The sequence below is a fragment of the Cajanus cajan genome, chromosome 3, assembly GCF_000230855.2.
Source record: "Cajanus cajan strain Asha chromosome 3, NIPB_CcT2T_4, whole genome shotgun sequence".
Lineage (NCBI taxonomy): Eukaryota > Viridiplantae > Streptophyta > Magnoliopsida > Fabales > Fabaceae > Cajanus > Cajanus cajan.
Genome location: NC_138519.1, coordinates 63,332,034 through 63,341,613, shown reverse-complemented (window position 1 = coordinate 63,341,613; position 9,580 = coordinate 63,332,034). Strand labels below are relative to the sequence as shown.

At 34.3% G+C, this 9,580-nt stretch overlaps 1 protein-coding gene across 2 annotated transcripts; it reads right to left on the bottom strand.

Annotated features, from left to right (window-relative positions):
- Positions 1 to 1,282: 1,282 nt before the first annotated feature.
- Positions 1,283 to 8,778, bottom strand: LOC109789793 (uncharacterized). Of its 2 annotated transcripts, XM_020348826.3 has the most exons (5): positions 8,526 to 8,778; positions 8,386 to 8,439; positions 5,294 to 5,520; positions 4,126 to 4,945; positions 1,283 to 3,792 (listed from the first exon to the last, which is right to left on the bottom strand). In XM_020348826.3, exons 3-5 carry the CDS (start codon positions 5,516 to 5,518, stop codon positions 1,583 to 1,585), a joined length of 3,255 nt encoding a protein of 1,084 aa, XP_020204415.1. In that variant the 5' UTR covers positions 5,519 to 5,520; positions 8,386 to 8,439; positions 8,526 to 8,778; the 3' UTR covers positions 1,283 to 1,582. The 2 variants fall into 2 exon arrangements, with proteins under 2 accessions (XP_020204415.1, XP_082927177.1); XM_083071051.1 differs by lacking the exons at positions 8,386 to 8,439; positions 8,526 to 8,778 and adding an exon at positions 6,295 to 6,385.
- Positions 8,779 to 9,580: the final 802 nt, after the last annotated feature.

Below are 9,580 nucleotides of genomic sequence, written 5' to 3'. Positions count from 1 at the left end.
GAGAATATAACCGCATTCACTTTTGTCATAAAAATGAAAATGAAGCAAAACGTGACAATTTCACTTTCTCAGATTAGTCTTTAAATTATACTCTAAACCTATAAATGTTACATTTCCATATCAACTTTCCGCTACATACTTGAAATGAGTACACTAAACATAGTCTATTCGTCATAGAGTTACAAGTGACAAATAGATAGATTACATAACTTTTAAGTTAAATCACAATAAATTGTTTAAAAATAATTTCTAAATTCATTTAAATCTATTAAAAAAATATTTAAAAATCTAATTCATCTTATCTTTAAAAAAAAATTCAATCCATTCATTAATAATTGTTTAACAGATTAATATTCCATTTATTCATTAAAATATGATTTAAAAATTATATGGTTTTTTTTTTGTAAAAGTCTTTTAAAAAAATATTATAAGTTATCATATTATTATATAATTTTTAAAAGTCTAAAAATACTTCTTTTTATGTTAAAATAATTTTTTAAAATCTTAATACAATACATTCTCTATGGATTTTGAAAAATAGTGAATAAGTTAATATCTACTTATAAAATTAAATGGATGAATTAGATCCAATCTATCATTATTATATTTGTATAATGAATAAATCCTATGAATTTACTTATAAATAAATTAAATATAATAGATAAATAGATTGGTATAGGAGAATAAGAACTAAATTTGATGGGTTTTGACATATTATGGGTGCATCTTTAAAAGTTACCATGTAGCAGTTTGGGGTTGGGGATGCATGGTGTATGAAATAAACTCAAATTAATAGTTACTTAATAGATGACATGTAAAGATTGCAAAATTAGAAGTGTACTTATCTTAATAAACGTTTATCTCTCTCTATATATATATATACTATTGATTTAAATACATATAATAAAGGTGTATCCATAGAAGAATTACTCCCACAAACAATTTAATTTCCCTCTCAGCTAACCTCCCGCCACCAAAACTTACATCTTTGGACTTTATTTTCTTTTTTTTTTTTTTTTTCTTGTGAAAAACAAAATAATCAATTAGTAGGGGGATTGCAATTTAATAGAAAAAAATATTTATACTGAACATCTGTACTTCCTTTATAACTACAAAACAGACACTGGAAAATCATTGATTACTCTACTGAAGAATTGGGTATTGAGGAGAACTTTCTCACCATACATATCGACAACAAAATAAATCTACGACCATGTCATAAGCTAAAAGCACTATTTGATGGAGGTCCAATTCATTTAAGCATGCAGCCTAATATGCAATGTAACTAAAAAATCACTAGTATAAATCCAAGACACTGAGGTGCACAAACTGGTATATATCTCCTCTCAACAGTTCTTAAACGAGACAACCAAGAAGAAATCATGCGACATTATTGAAGTTGGTATCCACCAAAGACTAAATGAAAATCAAACATATACCCAAATTCGGGTTTGAAGAAATTTACAAGAGAAATCCCCATGCTTGAGATTGAACATCATGTGTTCCACCAATTTTGAAATGGACCTGCTTTTTGCTTACCCTCTATAAATTCTCATCTATAAATTTAAGCCTCTTTCAGTGATCAGATTAACCGGATTGATGGAGGATTACCTGCGGGACACCTTTGTCTACGGGGCCTTCTAGGTGTCTTGCCCCAGCCTGTCAGGCTTCTATCCTCCAATCCCACTTCAATGCTATTGAGCTGTTGAATAAGTGGGGTGCTTGTTTCAGTGGTTGCCACCGGAGGAGGGGGAGACGGGGTAACCTGTGGTTGCGATCGCCTCCTACCTCTGCCACACCCATTCCTAGAAGAGCTTCTCCTGTTTAATCCTGTCCATGCATGACCTGTTGCTCTCATAAGCCCTCCAAACGTTTGGAGATCTTCTGTTACTTCATGCCTTGATAGAGATGCAAGGCCTGGAAGGATGTCCCTTTGGAAGTCCCTCCGCTGCCTCCCTCTCCTAGCTGGCCCCTTTCGTGTCCGAGGAGGTAAAGAAGTTGTTCCAGTTTCTTCCACTTTGAAGTTTTCTGGAACAAGGGGCTGGGGCATGTAGTCTTCTTCCTTTGTCTCTGTCAGTTTCAATGTCATTGATTCAAAGTAATCCATTCCTTCTGGGGAAGATTCCTCATTATTGTCACCATCTTTTTCCCCTAAATTATCAGTCTGCTTCTGCGGATCATCCACACCTGAGGAAACTATATCTGCAAACCAACTTAGAGGATCCACCACCGTGCTTTCTGATGGGCAGCTGATCATATCATCCACTTTCTGGCAGCAAGATGACAAAACAACAATTGCCTCTGCTGCATGCCTCATAAGTTCATTCTGCAACTTTTCAACTGTGTCTTGTGAGCCTAGTGGTGATACTGAAGGACTTTCAAGCTTCTTTTCTTCAGGAATGGCATCCTCCTCTATCTCAGGAACAGCAGGGGCTTCAAGATCTATTCCTGCCTTTGTTTCTAAGTAGGTCGCATGAGTAGTTGTCAGAAATGTTTCATCCTCGCTCATACTCAAGTTCAGGTCAATCTGATTTCTAGAGTTGGCTTTTATTGTAGATGATCCTGTCTCACAAACAATAATTTCAGTGACAGCTTGTTCCTCCAAATCAGGAACAGTAGCATCACAAGGCAAGTTAATATCAAGGATCTGTTTTTTCTGATTATTTTCCACTAATTCTACGTCAGATGGATTAGGAACTGACACAGACGGAGAGGTCAATGAAGATGACTCCTTAGCAGAAATATGAGGTATGTCAAATATAGGAACACCAAGAATTTTCCTTTTACCAGAGCTCTCACTAACTTCTGTCCTCCTTGGCTCAATATCACTTGAACACAAACCTGGAGTTGCACTGTGCATAAATTTTCCATTAGACACCTTTCCAGTTTCATCTTTGTTAGATAAAGAAGCAACTTGGAAAACATTTAAACCTCCGGCATTTAAGCTTCTACTAGCATTTTGTGCCTCGTTCTTACATGTTGTCTTGGCTCTAAGCCAAGGCAACAGTGCAAGCTGCTCCTCGTGCTTCTGTTCTCCATCCATGATTCCAAGACTTGACTGGGAAACTAAGTTGCTGGGTGAACCATTTGAAAGTATCTCATTCAAGTTAATATCTTTTGCAGACTTCATGTCATTGCAATTTGAATTCAAATTTGAACTCTTGTAGCAGTTTGCTGAACCATTGTTGAAGTACTCAGGAAATCTCTTGCAATCATTATCAGGGCTAAGATAGCTAATTGAAGATATGTTCATTGACAGCTCCTTGGATCCAGATGAAGTCCCAGCGTAAAATCCATTTTTCCCAGATGCCTCGCATCGAAAACTGGGATTAAGCTTCGAATTGATATTTATAGGCCAACAATCTCCCAAAATCCTATTACTTTGATGTGACTGGGAACTCCTACTCAAGACACCAGATGCATTTAGACATGGAGATGGAGGTGTCTGTACAGATGTCAACTTCTGGTTTAGGCTACTACTTGCCATTTCCCAAGATGAGTGAGACCAAGACCTAGCTAAATCTGAGGAAGGAGCAATTGCAAAGAGACCATGCCTATGTGATGATACAACAGACTCTGGATGTTTATTAGCAGAATATTCATCTCTTTCGCTGATATCTAAACCACTAGCTGTCTTTTCCCTCAACAAATCAGCCCTGCTTCGATTAGTTAGATAATTGGATGTAGGCTCATGAACTTTACCGAGTGCATCTTGCATTGTTTGGGAAGATAAAAGTGATTGCTCATGTTTGAGGACTTGAGGAAAGGGTTTCAGATTGCTTTTAGCTTGCCCTGCCATCATTAAAAACTTAACTTAATGACATAATTTATCAGATATGATGTCAATATTAGTACTTTTTACTGTCACATGATCGAAAAGGAAGATTTGGTCTAAAAGAAATACATATAAAAATACAATGTTTTTCTAAATAATTCAAAATTCTACTTGGAGCAAAAATATCCAATTCACTAATATTACAAAAAAAACAAATACTTTATCAGATTATTTTAACAAAATCACAACACATGCTAATTTAGCTAACATTTGTCTTTGGAATGTATCAGATAGGAGAGGCAGGTTTCAGAATGTAAATTTGAAGCAAGCAGCTCAATAAGAAATCTAACCTGACTCTATTGAAGAAATCCACATTTTTCCACTCCTGTCATTCTCCAAATATCCATTATTTCGAGCCCAACTGTCAGTTCCATGATGTGAGTTCAGTAAATCTTCCTTGGACAAACCAAAGAACCTTGACTTATGTTTGGAGGATAGATCAGAGCATTCAGTTGCCCCTTGATAGGGATTATGGTTCTGATTTGGAACATATGCAACATCATTTGTTTCTTCCACATGAACAGGTTCATTTAAGTCTGCCAAACCATTTCCGCTTCTTAAAGACTGCTCAGGTCTTGAAATATCTTCCTGGCTGCTAGTCTTCCCACCATTACCACAAAAAAGCTTCACATCACCTCCCTTGTCGGGTTTACAATTTATATCAGAAAGAAATTGTGTTGTTCCACGTATCTTTTCATCACCAGGATTTTCATTTTCCTCAGTGTCAATGTACTCATCAGCAGGGAGGTGAAGGTCAAACATTTTTCTCCTCACCTTTGAGGGTCTGAACCCTAGTATCTCAACATCTTTCGAGCTGCTCCCATTTGGGGATGGGAAAAGACCAGCTTGCTTACTGATTCCTTTATTAGAACTCAAAGGAGAATGAATGCCCTCAATGCCTGAAATAGATGGTCTATCACAAGTAGAACTTGCTACTATTGGAAATCCAGAAATGTGCCATTTTTTACCATCTTCAGATGTTATCTGAGATGCCAAGGGACCTGTGGAAAATGGTGTCTCAACAGATATTTGGTTTCTGTGTAAATCTTTCATTTTAACTTCATCCATCAAATCCCTTTGTATTCTGTATAAGCGGTGAAGTTCAAAGACCTGATTAAATACATAATATAAATATATCAAAAGGTTCACTAATCATAGATTTCATAAAGAAATAAAAAACTACATTGAGAGTTGATTAAAGTCAATTTCGCAATCAACTAGTGTTGATTGCTTACCTGAAATACTAGTCACTGCCACAATTGATAAAAAAACACATTTCAAGGGGGGGGAAGAAAAGTCTTAGGAGAAGCACAGAAAATCAAAATTCACAATCCATAAAGACTCTCACTTGTATTCTTAAATGGACTAATAAAATTTAATGCTTTCACATGGAAATCTTCCTGATCGGTATTATTTGGGCTAGAGGCCAAGGGGTAAAAAGAACTAGATCTTTCATACCTGATTCTTAAATATGGCCTCATGATCAAGCATCGTCTTCTTCACAACATCCTTATCATGTGTTGAACATACATCTGCGGCAGCACTCGACAGATAATTATGATAATACTGCCCATTGGCCACTGTTTTATCTCCATAATATAGGGGCCAGCCACAACTGCTGGATTCCTCATTAAGATCTCTCATTGAGTAATGCCCTGGCAGACTCTGAACTTTGGTTCCCATCCCTGAAAATTGAACATTGTTATATTTAATCGAGTTTCCTATCATGAATTAACTGATACATAGCTTCCATTTTCAACCCAAGATTATCACAATCCATACAATACCTTAATTTATTTCAGACCCATTAAAAAGATACGCACGTTGGTTAACATTCCAAATGTTGCATGACATGAAATACCACAAACAGTCAAACACAATCCATACAAGCAGCCAAATTCAAATCCTGATTTAATGACATGACATATAATGTGCTAGCAACGATACTAGCATATCAAGAAAGCCTCAGTATTTTTCTTAATTTATGCATTAAATTTACTTGAATGATTAAGGGAACTTATGAAAAAGTTCATTAATCTATGTGTACAATGAATGAAATTAAATATTCAATTTCAACATAGAAAGAATCTTCACAACTTTAGTATGGTTAAAGAGTATTTGAGTAAACTAGTTAACTTATTTTTCCATAAGTAGATTAACTTTTTAGCAATCCATTTTATTTGGAGAAAAAAGAAAAAGTTAAATAAATTAGTAATGAATCAAAGAACAAGAGGCAAGCAACTCATATGCCATGCAATTAGTAATTTGAGATGTGCAAGGTTGAAGTTTCTGATCAGTGTCATAACACCAAATTCAAATGTGTGATACCACTTTAAAGCCTTTACATGCATGACAAAAAAGACTATGCACCCAAGTTATGTGAAGTACAACAAGAATCTAATTACTACTCCTTTCAACTCCATAAATCAGCTTTTATATTGAAAGCAAATTTGGATTACCTCAATAAGTGCAGGAAAGCAACAGCGTGTATTTAATAAAGGATCTAGTTAGAAACAAGAATTTCCATGTTAAAAATGCAAATGGTACCTGCTGCTAGATTAAAAAATCACCACATCAGAACAAGCATTTAACTTAGTTTAATAGATCAGCCAGGGTAAAAACACTAAATTAACCACACAAAAAATGCAAAATATTTACAGATTTGTTGAGCTAGAATGTATGTGAAACAAGTTCCACGTGTTAGAGACAAGAAAAGAAAGAACTTGCTACAACATCAAGCTCTTGAAAACCACAAACTAGAAGACTCCTAATGGCAGGTAGAAAACATCTGTTGCAGTTTAAAAATTGTGCATAATCTAGTTCATACCAACTATCATATAGGTTAACTTTCAGAAACCATAACTACATTAACTACCAATTAAATTCACAACTCTTGCTCCTGGACATCAAGTACTACTTCAGACTACTATAACAAGCAAAGACATCCCTAAAATAGCCAACCTGTGGGGACTAATGACGTATAAAATACTTGAATTCTCGATGTAGATGCTACATAGTTGGTTCTCATCCTTTAGAGAAGAGACTACAAGTATAATAGGAGCATCAGTCGACAAAAGGATCACCCTAAGATGATCATCTCGTGGCTATTGAGAACGAATCAAATCAGATAGTTCTATTTCTTATTCTTAATGTTTTCGATCTCGGTTCCGTAGGAACAAGTCATAAAGATAGAGAAAAATCGATCATTCACAACCACTGATGAAGGATTCCTCGAAAAGTTAAGGATTGTTAGAGATCTACTATATATTCTTAAAATTCACTAAATGCATACATTTCTCAGTCGTGCACTACAAATGCAATTTGATACATTTTAGGCTTTTGAAAGAAAGCACTCCAGTTTATAAAAATGACAGACTGACAATCACATTCCTTCCCATATTGTGGTGTTGAGGACAATTACCCTTAACAAGCTGGTAAAGTCATAGTAAAAACCTTTGAGCCTATATTACTGCACCAATAAAAAGGGCCTCATGATATGCCAATTCAGAAATGTTTCACTTCCATAACATCAAATATTGATAAAAATATGTTTTATGTATTCCAATATTTTTTTTTTGTTGATAACTTTGATCAAGAATATCAGTGATAACTTCTACAGTTGAACAAGTAGCATGCGTATGCCGATGACTTATGAAGAATAAAATATTGTCTCATTTTCCGATTTCCCAATAAAATACTGACAACTAAGCTAAAATTACCAACAGAGAGATGTATTTTTTTTTTTGCCTAGTCATAATTGTTTTGATGGAAGGCAAAAGGTTTGAATGACTTAGCACACCATGGCTATAGTAACCACATTTAAAATAATAATGGATAAGAATACAAATTCACAATTTAACTATCACGGCGAAGTATACAATGCGCAAAACAAACTCATTAAAGTAGCACAATCATGAGCGATTAGTATGCTTATCTATTCTTTCAAATGTATTATAATACCCACTCATTCTCCATCAATAATCCTAGGACTGAGGAATTCACAAAATTTCAGTGAAATAATTATTGGCTTTCAACTTAGATAGCTCATCACTGTAATAAAAAAGAAATCTATGGAGAACTGGAGCAGCTTTAAACTAGGCAACTTATGTTACGTCCTTCACTCCAATTTTGACTAAAAAGAAAGAAGAGATAAAATTAACACAAAATCTCAATTCTATCCAAATTGAAATACACAAGTGGTCTCTCAATTCAATCAGAGGAATACAACAATCTTCGGTCATTATTTTATAAACAGAGAGATTAAAAACACACTCGAAAGTAACCTAAATGAATGGCAAATTTGAATTGAGAAGATCCTACACAACAATTACAAAACCAACGGATATTATCACCTACGAAACGTCAGAATATTGCAGTTACACTTACCACATACAAAGTAAAATAAATAAACGAAAAAGTTAAATTATCCCCGAAACAATAGGAACCCAGAAATTTAATTTTCATCGCAACAAAACACCATAAAACTAAATTTACCAAACCATGAAATTACCATAAAAATATGCACAATTCAGCAAGTGTTGCGAAATTACCTTAGACCCACATCCTCTCTTCACCTGTTCTCAAGAATCCACCATGGATTGTTTCTACCATTCAACATCAGAGAAGAAAAATTCAGTGTTTGACTCTTACTGTAATAAATAAATAAATAAATAAAGTAGCTAAAACTAACAATTGTGGGAGAAACAACGAAGTGGGTGTTGCTGCAACAACATTGAAGAAGCTTAGATCGTCGATTTCGATCTGCTGGGCCACTCCTGTTCCTCTTTCTCTCTCGCATAAAGAAGAATAGAGCTTTATTTTTTTAGAGAGAGAAAGAGAAAAAAAAAATTAAAAGAAGAATTTGCTTAGAGAGAGATCCCAGATAAGAAATCTTCACACAAACAAACGACCTTCTAAGAACAGTGACATGAAATTTGTCAACATCCGGTCTCTTTTTATTCTCTGCTTTTTCTTCACTTCTCTCTCTCTTTCTTTTCCATTTTTATAAATAAATTAAATAAATACTAATTATTTATTTCGGTCTTTTTGAGGATATCAAAACAAATGCTCATTTCTAGATTCTCTCCACCCTCCTTGCTTTTTGGTACAGATATATCAAATCAAGTATTATTAAATGTAACGGAAAATGCCATTACATAACTTTTATTTAATAATTAGCAATACTTAATATTCAATTATATATTAGTATTGTAATTTATTATTGGATCTATAGTTATTATGACTATTGTCTTATAGTTATAGTAAAAATAATATATTAAAAAAAAGTTACAATATGGGGTTAAATGTGGATACATTTATTTATTTTTTCTTTTGTCAACACTCAACATGTCTGTGTTACTCCAACAGCAACGGGCACAACAAACTTGACTAATATTCAATCTTTTTAAGTTAGTTGTTAGGACTCTATAATATCTTGTTAATCAGTCTAATGATGTTTATTTAAGATAACTGCCATTCTAAGCAGTGTTTATTAGAGAACACGTGGGACCTCAGCCGATGATGTTTTTTTTTTCTTCCTTAATGCAATTGAAATGCCACTTGAGGTCATGATATTTACAAGAATGGGATTTGATTTTGGTGGTTTTCTTTCTACTTTGTGTTGTGTGATTTGTTGGTTTTTGTTTTCGCATTCAGGCACTCATGTGTTGATTGGTGGAAGGATCCTTAGCCTCAGTTTCTTTTTTTTCTTCTTCTTCTCTATGAGTAGTGTACCTCTTTATGGAA

Bases quoted from the DNA above. Each gene is read 5' to 3' on its own strand.
- LOC109789793 (XM_020348826.3), bottom strand. From the start codon at position 5,518: ATGGGAACCAAAGTTCAGAGTCTGCCAGGGCATTACTCAATGAGAGAT. The intron at 4,946-5,293 runs GTATGAAAGATC...GTATTTAATCAG, and splicing joins AGGCCATATTTAAGAATCAG to GTCTTTGAACTTCACCGCTT. The intron at 3,793-4,125 runs GTTAGATTTCTT...TAATGATGGCAG, and splicing joins GATTTCTTCAATAGAGTCAG to GGCAAGCTAAAAGCAATCTG.